The sequence below is a fragment of the Podarcis gaigeae genome, assembly GCF_964106915.1.
Source record: "Podarcis gaigeae genome assembly, chromosome: 11".
Classification (NCBI taxonomy): Eukaryota; Metazoa; Chordata; class Lepidosauria; order Squamata; family Lacertidae; genus Podarcis; species Podarcis gaigeae.
In genome coordinates this window covers 33099535-33115606 of record NC_139687.1, presented here as the reverse complement: position 1 = coordinate 33115606, position 16072 = coordinate 33099535, and the positions used below count along the sequence as shown (strand labels likewise).

At 38.6% G+C, this 16072-nt stretch overlaps 1 protein-coding gene across 5 annotated transcripts in view; it reads left to right on the top strand.

Moving 5' to 3' along the window:
* The window catches only part of VCAN (versican), a 124730-nt gene that overhangs the window by 68237 nt on the left and 40421 nt on the right, over positions 1–16072 (top strand). For 3 of the 5 annotated variants that reach the window (XM_083703071.1, XM_083703069.1, XM_083703070.1), the window contains exon 8: positions 10141–15462. The exons of the other annotated variants lie outside the window; for them this stretch is intronic. In XM_083703071.1, coding sequence (XP_083559197.1) covers positions 10141–15462 — 5322 coding nt within the window. The remainder of the gene's footprint in view (positions 1–10140; positions 15463–16072) is intronic. 5 annotated transcript variants of the gene reach the window in all.

Here is a 16072-nt window from a genome sequence, read left to right as displayed (position 1 = left end):
GGGAAATAGCTGGACATAGTGAGAACTTTAGTTCCAAAACAAATGGGCCAACGCTCATAAAACCAAATTCAGAACAAATGTGGCATTTGGCACCATTAATGCAAATAGCCTTGTATGGGCAGAAGCTTTTGATGCTTCTCATTTTTTCTCTTTTGTATATGTTGCTTTTCAAACAAATTTCACAGTGGTGTAGAAATTTCAAAATTGTGCTTTTTAAATATTGAGGTACTACTGCCACCACCACCACTACTAATTTAGTATATTAATAGCATACTACTTTGAGCGCTTTCTCCCTATTTCAACACATCCAGTCCCATGAAAGCACTGAAATTGCAGGGAATGTCCAGTACTTTATCAGGTGTGATTAGTATAAGAGCCATTTTTGGCACATTAACACTGCAGTAGAAATAGTAAAATGAAAACGCTCCTCTCAAAGAGACAGATCCATCGTCTATGAATAACCCCACCAAGTTACACTGAATAGAATCTCCTATACACACATATTTTTAATCTCTTCCCCTTTTACCAGGTCTGTCACTCCTGAAATCACCATCAGGTTGTCAGAAAGGATAAACAGTCAGTCTGTGAGCACTTAGAAAAGGATGCTGTGATTACTAAGATCCAGCATGGGTTTCTCAAAAACAAGTAAGGCTGGATGAATTTCATTTCCTTTTTTGATAGTTACAAGCTTGGTGGATCAGGGGAATGCTGTGGACATAGTGTATCTTGATTTCAGTAAGGATTTTGTCAAAGTCCGCTATTATATTCTTGCAGAGAAGCTGCACCAGACTGTACTCCTTTCCAGTTTCTGAAGGGGGCGATGCTGAGCTACAGCATTTGTTTTTCTTATGTGGCTTAAGGCTTCTGACATTGGCTTAGCATTGCAGGAAGAAACCACGGGGTGGCATATGAAGAGATCCTTGGTGAAATGGGTTGTCACCACTTAATTTGTCATTGTAACTTTATTATGTTGTTTCATTGGGAAGTGGCTGAGTGAATGTGGGAACATCATCTCCTTTTTCTAATCTAGCCTTGACCTTTTTGGAAAATCAGCAGAACATCATAATAAACTTCCAAAGCAAAGGTAACATCACTTATTTTGGGTTCAAGTTTCTGGAAACAAATTACTGCTCTATGTAGCTAATAAATATTTTACAGGAACGTTTTTGAAATAAGAGAAGTAACACTGTTCTGTTCTAGTCAGTGACTCACTTTTACAGGACCTATATTTAGAGAAGTAAATATTAGGAACTAAGCTGGTGGGTCATTATCTCTCTCCTACTAAATGAAAAAATGTACTCTATGACCAATGATTTATGGGATGGGGTTAGGTAGGGGGAATGGGTCATATGGAGTCACAGATCTAGAATAAAAGTGTATTACTGTGACATAAGCAGTTACAACTGAATATTTAGTGAGGTCCATGATTCTTATCTGCTGTGAATCCAAATGTTGGTTTACTCATTCATTCAGCTTTAATGGCATAATTTAGACAATACAATTCATTCTTCTAATAATGTTTCTGGGCATCAGACAATATAGGAAGTAAGAGCTACATCCCATATATGTGAATACAATGGGGAATCACAGTTACGTTATGACTTTTTTGGCATTGAGTGTTCCAAGTATCTTAGTCGTTTAAAACCAAATTCAAATGTTACCTTTACAAGGCCATTGGATACACAGCCAATGTATCCAGCAGTCAGAATCACAGTTGATCAGATCCCTTGTTCTTTTCATGGCGTTTACTAGGTTATATAGCAGTGTTAATCCTGCAAGAATGTTATCCTTAGTCACATTATGCTATTTTTAGGCACCAATTGTTTTGGGGAAAATATGAGAATAACTGTTAGAGAACTACCAGCACAGACATTTTTTCAGTACCTATGTTAGATGAGATACCATGTTCTTTTGATAAATGCTTTTTAAAAAGTCAGGCCCAATTTATGCATGCATATTGAAGGTAGTAAAGTGCTTGTGGGTAATTTCATTACCTCAGTTTCACATGGAAAGCCACATGTAAACAGTCCAGAGTGATAAATAATGGTTTCATTACTCTCAATTTTAACTTGGTTCCCTCACTCTTCATTTCAAATTAAAATGGTGGTAGTATGAAATAAATATAATTTTCCCACCATGCAATTTTTTAACTTGACAGATTAATCAGGAAATGAGCTGATTTCAAGCCCAATCCTATACAATATTTGTAAAGTCTTATTCTGCATAAATCTCACACCGTAAAGTTGACAGCAGTGTTTTCCTGAACAACACATGATGAATACATTTTTAAAGTATTATTAACATTTACCATATCCTTGACTCCAGTGAGATATTAACAACAGCTATTCATTGAAGAAAGGATACATTTCTGACTACTTCCTTCCGCTGAGTTCAGCACATAGCCAGCTGTTCAGGATTCTCCATTAACGTTGCCAGTAAAGTGCAACATGTTTTAGCTTTGAGAAGGCTTACTTGACCTTTCTACTTCAGTCTTCAGCACATATATAAGTAACTGATTGTGCTCACTTGGGCATTCCTATGTATCAGGATGCTGATGCTCCTGAATGCCATTTTGACTCCTGCCATGTAAGCATTTAGGGAGGAGTTCATTGTAGCACCAAGTTAAAGTCCCTTAGTGGTACTAGCAGAATGGCTTGCGTAAGAGAAAGTGCAGGAAGCCAGGATATTTGTGGATAGTTGCGCAACCAGCCACAAGAACTATGGTATTTAGACTTTGATTTTTCTGTGACCCTCTTCCTGGAAAATGGACAGTGACAATAATTTGCACAACTGGTCGCACAACAAGCTTCTGCTAGTGCAATTGTTGCATGGGTTTTCATTTTCTTTGACCATTATTCTCACCCTTGTGCTGGTGGTCAGAGAATGTTGAATCCTGCTTGGGAGATGATTAACCATTGGGGAGAAATGATGTTGGAGTCTTCACTAACCAATTTGTTCAAGCAAAGGGAGGAATCCATGGGCTGGAGCGATAAACCCGAGTAAAGGTTTGAGACCTGTTATTGAGTTCACTTATCCTTAAAGCTTCATTAACCCAGTAATCCTACCACTTCACTGAAGGATGTATTTTTGTATTTATCTCACCCTACCAGTCCTGTATGCAATGCTGAACTTTAAGAGTCTTAAAGATTTTTTTAGGGCAAGATTTAATGCCATATAAAAGATGCTGAGCTCACAAGAACCTCAATTTCCTCATTTTTTAGTGATGTGTGCAGGCTGCCAGAGTGGAAAGATAGTTTTGGTATAATACCCACATAGAATGTGTGAGAGAGTGGGTGTGCATCTCTGTTCACAGTTCTCTTGCCAAAAAGGGCAAAATTCCTTGATTGAAGGCAGCAGAAGAAAACATGTTTTGGCATATTGATATTAGTGAATAAATAATGATTCAGAATAGGATTGTGTATTTAATGCTAAGAAATACTATGAGATTTCTTCGTTAAGCCAGATCTTAAAACCATAAGCTAGGAACAGTTTATGCAAGAGGGTACTTCCAAGAAAGACACTGCTGTTGCCAATCCTGACACACAGCAAACCTATATAGTTTTTGGGCAAACTCTTCCAAGGTTACATTTTTAGACATGGGATTAAGTTATGGGATCATTCCCATGACTAAAAAAGGCAAGGTGGAAGTATTCATTTAGTAAGGGAGAATAAACATTAACAAATTCCTCGGTTTATCCTGTAACCTAATGATTGTTTAAAATATCAGGTTAAGGAGAGCATGCTAGAAACAAGGTCTTTCTTTTGGCAAATCAGTATACCCTTGATTAAAGACACATTCATTAACTGCTTAGGTGGTTAAAGAATTAGGCATTGGCTAAAATAAGGTAATACAGTGTCATGCTTGATCATTGTCAATGCTTGGTTGAGCACAGTGCAGTTAAGAACAAACAAACCGTCAGTTACTTTGTGCTCATACGTATGAAAAGGTCCTCTCTTATATTAGCAACATTTATGTGAATAGCCTTCCCCCCCTTAATGGGTTTTGATGGTGGTTTTCAGAGTCTGGTCAGGCAGAACTTGCTGTAGAATTCAAGAGGGACATACCTAATTGTGCAGTAGTGTTTCCTCTCTGGACCTAGCTAAATGGCAAGTTGGATCAAGCTTTGTTACGCTTTCCCATAGTCTTCTCAGCTTAGATTGGGCCTCTTCCCCTTTGACTCAAGTTATTCTGCATAAGGTTCAGCTTATTTTGTGCAGATTGTGGCAGGCTCGGATGTCCTGAATTGAAATAAGTCAGTATTGAAATTAGGCCTTACTTGATGCCCCTTTGGAATAAGAAGAGTTGCTCACATAGCCAGGGGGGAAATACAGCTATTCCAAACTAATATTGAATAGGAACTTGTAAGGTTCTTCCACTCTCAGAACTGAAGTCTTGTAGTACCTGACGAGTGCATGGCGAATCAATCTCTCTTGGTGATTTTCAATGGAAATGCTATTTTTGTCTTTGAAAATTGTACCACATGTGCTAATAATTGCACAGTATACATGCATGCAGATTCAGAGACAGAACAATCTAAAATAAAAATAAAAAGCTGCCTTTATAGTTTTATAACTTTCTTTTATCTATGACACATCTTTCACTTAATCACCATAAGCTGCTACTTCAGGCCACTTTCTCCAGTGCAGTTATACTGACTGGAGTGGGACTTATTCAGAGTAAGCGGTTTGAGGATTTCAACTACAGTCTAAAAATAAAAGTCTTGGACAGCTGAATATTAACTAAAGCTGCAGAAAGAAATAGCACTGCCATTGTCAACAATTAGGAAGTGTGGCATTAATTTAAACTTTCTTAGAACTGCACTAAAATATATATTAAGTCTATTGCAACCATTCTGCACAATCCAAAACCATTTTAACAGTCATATTGAAAATCTACATCCAACAGATGAGTGAATAATAAAAAACAAGGCTATACTGAATTACAAAGAGAAGTGGAAGACATAAGAAAAGCAGAAGAAATGCTAAATTCTATAACAGGAACCACCCCCCCTCTGAAAGTGACAGTAAAACATCCCCCGCCAATTCCCTTGAGATCTAGGGTTACTTCTTTGAATGTTCTACCAGTAATATTATCTGAAAGCAGCTTATCAATAGTATATATACTATACTGTCTTTACCATAAATGGTCTCTTTAGTAAATAAGGAAGAGATTATTCTTAACCTCTGGTGGTATAAATAATCTCTATCTATCTATCTATCTATCTATCTATCATCTATCATCTATCTATCTATATCTATCTATCATCTATCTATCTATCATCTATCTATCTATCTATCTATCATCTATCTATCTATCTATCTATCTTTCTATCTATCTATCTGTCTGTCTATCTATCATCTATCTATCTATCTATCTATCTATCTATCTATCTATCTATCTCTATCATCTATCATCTATCATCTATCTATCTATCATCTATCATCTATCTATCATCTATCTATCTATCATCTATCTATCTATCTATCTATCTATCATCTATCTATCTATCTATCTATCTATCATCTATCTATCTATCTATCTATCTATCTATCTATCTATCTGTCATCTATCTATCTATCATCTATCTATCTATCTATCTATCATCATCATCTATCTATCTATCTATCATCTATCATCTATCATCTATCATCTATCATCTATCATCTATCTATCTATCATTTATCTATCTATCATCTATCTATCTATCATCTATCTATCATCTATTTATCTCCTGGAATTTCTAAGAAAAATCTTGACATGCGTAAGGTAGAAAAGAAGCAATTCTATCAATGGTTCTATGTTCATCTTGCATCTCTTGTACTGTTCATTTTTCCAGTTGTTTCCAGCTGTTTCATTTCCGCACAAATTCTGGTGATATGCAGTATAAATGGTGGCTCATTCACATCTACTTGTGTGTAAGTGGCCCGGATAAGTGTGAACTGCACATGTGCAAATAGAACTACCCAGATTTGTCAGTATAAGGAGGACAGGTGTGAAAAGCTTTGCATTTCTTGTTTTGGAAAAATAAAATTGAGAGTGCTGACATGGCATAAGATTATAATTTAGACAGAAGTGAAGATATTGCTGAGGTGCTAATTTAAAACATTGGAGGTCAACAAAATATGATTAAAGAGCCAGTGTACCACTGAGCCAGAAGATGCATTAAACTGAAATGAATGAATGACTTTTCTGAGCTTGGAAGAAGCATTTGCAAAGCTGTGATGAAGCCAGAGTGGAGAATGTGAGGATGCTCCCTCTGGCAACATCCACTCTGCACAGATGTTTCTGGTCTCAGCCAACAATCCTGACAGTCTGAAATGGGGCCCTTCAGACAAGAATTGGAACTTGAGAAGATTCTGCTAATTAAAACATTCATCTGCTTTTCCATGCTCTTCTACTGGAATACAGGCAATGCTGTAAACCAAGTTCTGTAACTGAATCTAAAAACTCCAATACCAAGACTGACCACCCAACTTGCTTGATTTTCAACTCCTTTCAGGCCAATTGTACAATAAATAAGTTCTTCTTTAGCACTGCCTTCAAGAAACTGAGTTGACTAATAATTTATAGCTTTATACGAGTTTCATGTGTCCTTAAAAAGAAGAAGGGCTTACTGCTGCAGGGTGTTTTCCCCCAAATCTCTCTTTTAATTGTTGAAGAGAGGACAAAAAGTGTACTTTGATTAAATGTGTTTGTGTGAAAGACTGAACCAACAGAAAAATGTTCAGCAATATATTCCTTAAACCTTTAAATCACAGCCAAAGATAACAGTGCTTTGACAAGGATACATCAGCTAGGAAACATTGTGGATACATCAGCTAGGAAACATTCAAAAAACACTGACTTTCACTCTGATTTTGGCCAGCCTACTTACAAATAGGTCTGAGAGGGGAGAATAGAATAAAAAAGTTAATAATTTTTGCATAGCTTGGTTTGTTTAACTTAAGTGTATGTAGTGGTAGCTATGTTTTTCCCCCACAACTAACTTGCTGACATTGGGCAAATTCCAAATTCCATCTTGCCAGAGGGAGTAAAACTGTTAGCAACTTTCAGGGGTTTCAGTTCTTCCCCAGATCAGAGATTCATCATTGATATTTGAAGGCTGCATTCATACAGCAATTATTCATTAAATTTGGAAGACTAAATGATGCTTTGGCATAATCATGCCCCTCCTGGCAAGTTGACAATATGACTGACAAGTCAGCAGTGGCAGGGTCAGCAAGGTCTATAGTCTAGTGATATAGCTTCTTATCATGTGCAATACCCTGCGTTCTACTAGGTAAAAGCTGGAAGGTTATAGAGAGCTATGGCAGGTCAAGAAAATAGTGTAGTCAATAGAAAGCTAAAGCCAGGGACCAAAATTGGCACAGTTGAGAACCAACAGTTCTCAAAAGATCTTCATCCAGTTGAAGCTGATGCTACCCATAAAGGTAAAGGTAAAGGGACCCCTGACCGTTAGGTCCAGTTGCGGATGACTCTGGTGTTGTGGTGCTCATCTTGCTTTATTGGCCGAGGAAGTCAGCGTACAGCGTACAGGGTCATGTGGCCAACATGACTAAGCCGCTTTCTGGTGAACCAGAGCAGTGCACGGAAACGCCGTTTACCTTCCCACTGGAGTGGTACCTATTTATCTACTTGCACTTTGTGGTGCTTTCGAACTGCTAGGTTGGCAGGAGCTGGGACTGAGCAATGGGAGCTCACCCCATTGTGGGGATTCGAACCACCGACCTTCTGATCGGCAAGTCCTAGGCTCTGTGGTTTAACCCAGAGCGCCACCCGCTTCCCTCTGATGCTACCCATATATAATCTAAGCCTTGATCGTTCCGCGATTGCTGACCATTCCTTATCAACGTTGTTGCCCAGCTTAGGAGGACAGGATTATCCTGAAACATAATTTAGTCTTCCATATCCCCTAAATGAGAGCTGAATGGATATATACCCTTTAGATGGCTTGCATGCATTTCTGATCTCTTCATCTGGGGAAGAACTGAGACTACTGAAAATTATTGACAACCGCCCCTCTCAAGCCAGGTGAGGGAGAGGGAGAGAGGGGTGTGTGTGGGGATAGATGGTGTCCTCCAACCCTCTATCAGATTGCTAGATTTCCAGTGGTCATACATTTTATAGGGGGAGAGGTTGATCAAAGCAGTGAGAGTCCAAATGGAGAGAATTGCAGTGAATCTGGACCCTAGGTGATGCAATGTGTGCTCTGACAGGAGCAAAAGAAAATGAAAAAACGTAAAAGAAAAGGTACAGATTCAAGCTCTGTTCATAAGGCAAATACCTATGAGGACTGAAAAGCTGATGATCACAGCCAAATTAAAAAACCTGTAGCATGAAGAAGATATTTAATGTAATATTATAGAACTCCATGCTATACAATACCATTCCACCCACCCAGGGGAACTGTTAGGTTGTGAACAACTGTTCAATGTTTTAGAAGAGAACCTGGTTTTAAAATTATCTAAATATGCTAAATCTGTAGCAGAATCATGTTGGAGCATTGCATCTCTATAAATTGCTTATTTTGTGTGCATTATATGTTTTAAAGCTTAAGGAGATCAATGCAGATTTGATGTAGGCTGTTGTTGGCTACATATGTATATATGTTTATGTCTTCTCTGGGTGCCTAAAACAGATGCTTTTCATCAGGGTTATTACCTAGTATAAATGAATTATACCAAACCAGTAATCTATGTGTCTCCCAGGTGAGAAAAGTAAGCCAATGGCCAGGAATTTTTTAGTCTCATTACTGCCCCACAGTAGAGGGGCCAGTTTTTCAGTTTATAATTTTGAATTGATTGGTTAAATGTTTTGAACTACAGCAGCAGAGAGTTTAACAAATAAACAACAAATTTCAGAATTACTGAAGATGGTATTGTTTAGGTAAGGGGAAAAAATTATTCCTGAGTTTTTCTCATCATGGTAGTTTGTTTTGCTGCCATTGCTTTCAGTAGCCTCGGGGGATTGATTGGTTTACTGCAGTATATGAAGACAACTCCACAGTCTTCTACTTTTCCAAGAAACTACTATCATGGGGTAAAGCAGTTCTGGGAACTTTAGCTGTATTTGGATATGCCTGAATAGATCTCAGGGCAGAGTGAAAATTATAGTCAGTATGAAGGTTTTGGGCTTCTTCCCTTGTATTACAGGCCTCTCAGTTACAATAAAAGCTCTCCAGACTTTCATTTTATTAAAAAATGCTGGAGAGACAAAACTAGAGAAAAGGTCTCTATCTTTCATCTCGGTAATTAAAAAATGGTGTGCCCTAAAATAATCCTGATGTTAAAATAGCTTGTAATACTTTTACTTCAGTTTCATTAGCCCATAAAGCAGGTTGTGTGCAAAGCAAGGGCAGTTAGCCGTGACCTTGGTGAGTTCATTAAAGGAACCTCCAGATATCAAGTCCTTTCCCCCACATCCATCTTGCTCTCAATGCAGTCATACCTACTCACTGGCTTCATATCCCGACCAAACATATCTAGATGTTATCATCGCTCACAGAGTCACCCTAGACCTCTGCATAGTCTCCAAGATGTCCCAGATACTGTCAATCTCCTTTCCCTCCAAAGCTTCTGATAGAGCGTTTCAAATCTTTCTATCACCTTGCTATATCCTTCTCCCAGTGAATGCTGTACTGCCACTAGAAGGCCATGCCCTTCAAACACTGCTGCTGAACTATTTGAAGACCTACTTGATTTGTTAATTTTTACTAAGCTGGCTATATTTAAACTCTAAATTTTCTTTTCTAACTTTCTAAGGAAGATTAGTTTATGATAGAACATACTGCAGTAGCATGTAGTTATGTGTGTGATATCATCGATACTTTATTCACCTAATGGTTGATAATTTCCTCTTTCTTTGTAGAGTATAGTATCTCTGTTTAAATAAGCACTTTGAAATATTTAATTCGTTTCATTTCATGGCATCACAAAACTTGGGGAGGGACGGCTCAGTACAACAAAAACAACAACATGGTAGTGAAATATTAGAAGTGTTTAAATAGCTGGATACTAATGGAAGCACATGGGAGCATTCCATCTATTTTTCCTTTCAGTGCATTTGGTTTTACTGTGACAGTTGATGCCCATGTCAAGCCAGTTGCTAAAAATATTATTAAAAGCTCTCTTTCTTTGCAGATCCAGTGCATGAAGTTTGGGATTTATTTGGTTATCATGAAATAGACGAGCCCCCTACAGATACTGATTCAACACAAGATGAACCCTGCACAGCAACGCCGGATGAGGAATCTGCAGAACTTTTAATTTTGGACCCTTTATTCTACCCAGAAATATACAATCTTGGAGAAGATGATGACGAAGAAGACTGCGAGAATACTACTGATGTCACAACTCCACCGGCTTTGCAGTTTATCAATGGAAAGCAACAGGTGACTACAGCACCTAAAGATAGAAATGCGGAAGAAGCAAGGAGTGACCAGATTGAAAGTTTACCACATTCCAAAAATGTAACCTTTTCACACATCAATGATTCTAACATAGTGTCTGAAAATGAGATCTCTGCCACAATGCAGCCAAATGAATCTGCTGAAATTATAGGAGAAGCCACTACGCAGAAGCTAACGGCAGAATCTATCATGACGGAACTGGCCTTTAGTGGCGATTCTGAAGTTTCTACTACAGATAAAATCCTTGAAATAACATCTCTACATGCCCAGCCTTTATCAGACACTACAGAGAAATTAACACAACCTGGAACAGATTTTCACCAAATCTTAAGCAAACATCCTGGCATTTTCTCTGTAATTAATACAAAATATTCAGGAGCTTCTACTACCATGCCTGAGTCAAACAGTTACAGCTTTTCACAATCAGTAAAAACACCTCCAAAAGAAGCTTCTGAAAGGTTTTCTACTACAACGTTTGCTCCAATGTTTGCTTCCATAATCATAGAAGACAGCACAGCACTTGAAAATGTTCTACAAGATGAATATAAATCAACAGTTAGACCAGATGCACTTCTTACTGCTGAAAGTTCAATAGAAACAACCAGAAGTCCTAGTTTGTTGAATATACCAGAAGGCTCTGGAGATGTTCAACAGGAGAATGCTAAACCTACGACCGTGGTAATAAAAATGACAGGAACAGAAAAAAATCCTGTTCAGGATATTTCCTCAGATCTTGGCAGACACAGCCCTACAAAAAGCAGCCCTAGTGCATCACAGCCTCCTGCATCTTTGTATAAAGACATGAATTCTACACTTGAACAAAGTTCTGTAGAAGCTCTTACTACCCAAACTATTCCTAAATTAATTTTGAACTCTACCAAAAATGCCGAAGAAGTGAGGGATGATAAGGACAAGATTAAAAGCACCATTTCCTCAACCAAGGAGTATTCAACTACTGTTAAAGCAGAAAAGTTGCTGTTCAGTAACGATAGTATCAGATCTGTGAGCCAAGAATCCATAACTCTCACTAAATCAGTATCAGTGACAGATGCCTCACCTCTCAAAACTAAAGAGGCCACAGAGAAGATAATTCCTGTAGATGAAGAATCTGGGGATGGATCCACAGATGTTTGGAGGAAACCTGGCATGGACATTCTTTTGGGGGGTCCCACCAGCAAAGTGGTAAGTACTGACTCCCCATTTATTGATCCAGGTACTGAAAAAATAGATGTTATCACTATAGCTACTACATTGAGTTCATTACTATTGAGATCTCAACCTGGAAGCACAGACACACAAGTGAAGGAGCTAGACACTCTTAACACAGATTCATCACCTTTGGAATATGCAATTATTATTGATCCTACAATGCAAGTGTTAAGTACTGAATCAGACAGAAAGGCCATGGAAACTAAAACTGAAGTGCAAGTATCAAAGGATATAACTGATAACCAAGGACCAGTAAAACATGAATTGGATGCAGTCACGCAATTGCCATTTAGTGAAAAGTCTATTCTGGAATCAAATGAAGAGATGATAACATCTTCTACAGTGATTGAAAAGAAAATTGACTTGTTTGGGACATCTGGTGTGGCATCATCTGTAGAGTCAACTGGAAGTGGAAGCACTACAATCCTTTCTGTCAGCACTACCACACTATTGAAAGATAACATTATTCTGCAAGAAAGAGGTTCTGAGTTTTTAATAAATGAAACAATGGAATCTGCCAAACCAGAAAGCACTGGACACTTTTCTCCAACCATTTCTGCTGAGATAATTGACCTGGTGGATGTGGGCTCTGGGGAGGAATCAGGAGATAACAGAAGTAGTGTAGTACTTGTGACTCATGGTCCTACAGAAAGAATAATAAATACTAAATTTCCATTGATTGAACAAGGTTCTGGAGACATAGATTCTTTTACAGAACCTCCTATAAAAACAACAAATGAAAACAAAGGTAGCAGCGTGACATCTAGATATATGCTGTTTACTGATGCACCTGCAAAGTTAGACACACATAGTCATCACACCACCAGGTTCACTTCAGTGAATGCAGGAATTACAAACACTGAAGGAGAAACACCAGCTGAATCGGAAACAATAGCTTTTACTACAATCCCTCCTTTAGAAGATGAAATGAATTCTGATGAAGAACATGCTGCTGAAACATCGGATGAAATGGTACAGACCTTTGGAGTGGTAACACAAGAATCTTTCATTAAAAGTAAAGAACCTTTAACTGGACAGACAGGAATTTCAACTGTTTCTACATTTATCCCATACATAGAAGAAATAAAAATTGATGTCACACCTGGAACTGAATTTGTGCAAAAGAATCTCTCTTCACATGATAAGATCCTCACGATTGAGTCTGAAACATTTCCAGATGAACCTGTAAGCCCTTCACCAGCAGCTGAAGATAAAGAACAGTTGGCACAAAATGCTCACCCAACTGAGGACAGCCACAAGCCTTCCTCCATGTCTACAGGGTACAAGCCAGTAAAAAAGGCAACTAGTAATGCTCCATTTTTTTTGGAACAAGGTTCAGGAGATGCAATCTTTACTGTTCCATCTACCACTGTGCCTATAAGTTCTGCTATATTAAATGTCAATGCAAGCACATTACGTCTTGACATTCTTCATCCTAGAAGTTCAGAAGCAAGTACTTCAGAGGAAAAAATAAAAGAATCTGATACATATCCCACTGAAACATATGAGGATTTCAGCAGTGTTAATAAATATCCATATACTATAGCAGTAGAGTTGCTTGCAGGAAAAGACAAAATAGCCCCTAGTGCATCTACCTTAGATACCAGGGTCATTGGCACAGAAGTACCTACTATAAAGCAACTCATTCTTGAAAATTCTCAAAACCTAGAAAATAGCTATCAGGAGAAGGAAAATACAACATTATCAACATTGGTAGCAACTGATGGAATTTCGGAGGAAGCTTCTCACATGGTGATGTATGAAGACACAACTCCTGTTCTTGAATCTGTTCCTGGAAGGCCTACTCTTGGAATTGCTAAAGAACCTAAACCCACCTCAGAACCTGAAATGATGAGAATAGCAATTCACGAAGGATCTGGAGAAGGTTCTGGTTGGCGGGACACCATGGAAAAATATCCTGAATCACCTACCCAGTTGCCAAAAAGAGTAATACCCTCATCTCACACACCTGGCAAAAATAATTCAAAAGTTGTGGACCTTGCTGAAGCAGTGAATGGATCTGAAATAGAATTAGTATCATCACCCACCCACGGAGAAGAAAAACAAATGCTACCAACCTCGGATAGTGACTTTTCAGAGACATTTGCAGATGAAAGTTCCACAAGCAGCATAAAAGACTTTGAGGAACTTATCCCACTGCCTGGTGACAAAAGGAATTATTCGGGGGGTATTTCCAGCTTCATTGATGTAGGCCATGGAATAATATCTGATGAAACAACAATTATAGATGCTGATAACTTGAAATCAAATATTGAAGACATAGGTGGACAAAGAACTGTGGGCTCTGAGAGACCCTCGATGTACAGCATTTATACTTCTGTAACAGAAATTCAGACTGCCACACCTACAATTACTTTAGCTGTTGATAAATCAGATGGCTTTGGAGATGGTCAAGGGAGTTCTGTAACCAGTAAGTTCATATTCAGCAAGCCCATGATATCTGATCTGACACCAACATCAGATGATGTGGGCTCAGGAGATGCCACACCTTTCACAACAGAAACTGGTGTTACTCAAGAGCTGCCCAAAATAGCTGCATTGCTTCCAACTATGCCACTTCTTGTTAGATCTACCACGTCATCGCCAACCAGCTCCAAAACTGATGAAAAGGACAAAGAATTAGAGCTGGAAACTAAACATACAGATTCCAAAAATTCAATAGAAGACAACTCTGAATTACAAACATTGTCAGACAACCAAGCAATAGCTGATGAAAGTGAAATTGCTTCTACCGCAGACTCTTCAGGAAAAGGAGAAGTAGATATGGATGAAAAGAAACTCGTGGCTCCTACGCCGCCATACCTACCCATTGAGCCATGGCAATCTTTGACAACACACAAATCTGAAGAAAGCACAGTTACTGTACAACTTGCTTCCCAAAGTGTAACGAAGTCTGAAGAAACAACCCAGGAGGTCTACAAAGGAATGAAGGAAACGGAAGCCACAGAATCCATCGAAACAGATCCAGAAAAAATACATTCTGCAACTCAAACTCCAAAGTTGCCCGTGACTGTCTATTTACTCAATGGAGCTTCTGAGTATCCTGAAGACATAATGCCAAGTACTTCATCATCAGTTGACAATGACAAGCATGATTTGTCACCAGTACAAACCTTTAGAGAAGCTAGTGCTGACATCACAGCAACTTACAAACCTGCCCTGAAAGAGTCTTCAGGAAGCACCGAGTTCCCATTAGCATCTTCTCCCAAACTGGTATCAGAAAGCAAGACCACTGAATCTGTGCCTAGTTCTGTAACAGAAATGAAGGAAAAGCCAGGAAGTTCAACAGAAGCGATTATTGTCGAAGGAACCATTGCTCCTGGAGAGTCTCTTTCAAAAGAAGCTAAGCCAACATTTATAGTTCCAGGAACTGACATTTTAGAATCTAGTTCAGAAGAAGAAACTTCTCATGAGAAGGAGCTAGATCAGTTAGATGAAAATAGTGCTGATGGAGACTTACCATGGATTCGCACCACACCATCTCCCATTCCACATGAAAGTAAAACAGGTGGAGTATTTGGGACTGATGGTGAAGCCGATGTCTGGCCAATTTCATCCCCTCCATCAGGAGACACAACTGTGGAAACCCAGACTGCATTGGATGGGCAGAAGAAGCCAACAACTGTTTCCTCTAATGCTGCAACAAAAAACCCAGGCTCTGAAAACACTCCCGAATATATTAAGCAGGCAAGAACCACAGGGGGCATAAACAGCATTGAACTTGTAACACCACCACTTTTGCTTCTGGATGTAACTAATGGATCAGATTTCCTGATTGGCACAGGTGGGGGTTCAGTCGAAGGCACAGCAGTTCAGATACCAGGTAAGAGTTAAATTTTCCACTACTGGAAAATGTTCTTCACTCACATGAAAATATTGGCCTGATGATACAATATAGTAAACTCTGAAGATACTACTGTTAGGTCTCACAATACATTTTTCATCAATCTTTGCAATCTCAACCTTTTTTGAGCACACAGACACATTTACAAATGTAATAGGCGAATTGGATCTTTTGTGGGTATGGCTGGCAGAAGTGCCTTTCCCTCATCAATTACTTTTGGCTGTATCTAGGCTTGGCAGATTCACATGCAACATGTGCCCATTCATTGTCCAGCAACAGTGAAGGCTCATTGCATGAAGAAAAGACATATTGTGTGAGAGAGCCATGAAACTTTGGGTTACATGGGGTAATAATTTTGGAATATTTACAGAATAACAAGTCTTTTTATGTTAACAGATATTCTAAGGTTATTAGACTTTGATATGTCATAATAATGCAGATATATTTGTCTTCAGCCAGATATACCTATGTGCAAAAGGGGGCTACATAATGAGTCTTACTAATAGCAATTTTGACTGGATTCACAATTGTATCCCAATCCTGGAATGAAAGAAAATCACACCTGACTAAAGAGGTGGATAGCAATTAT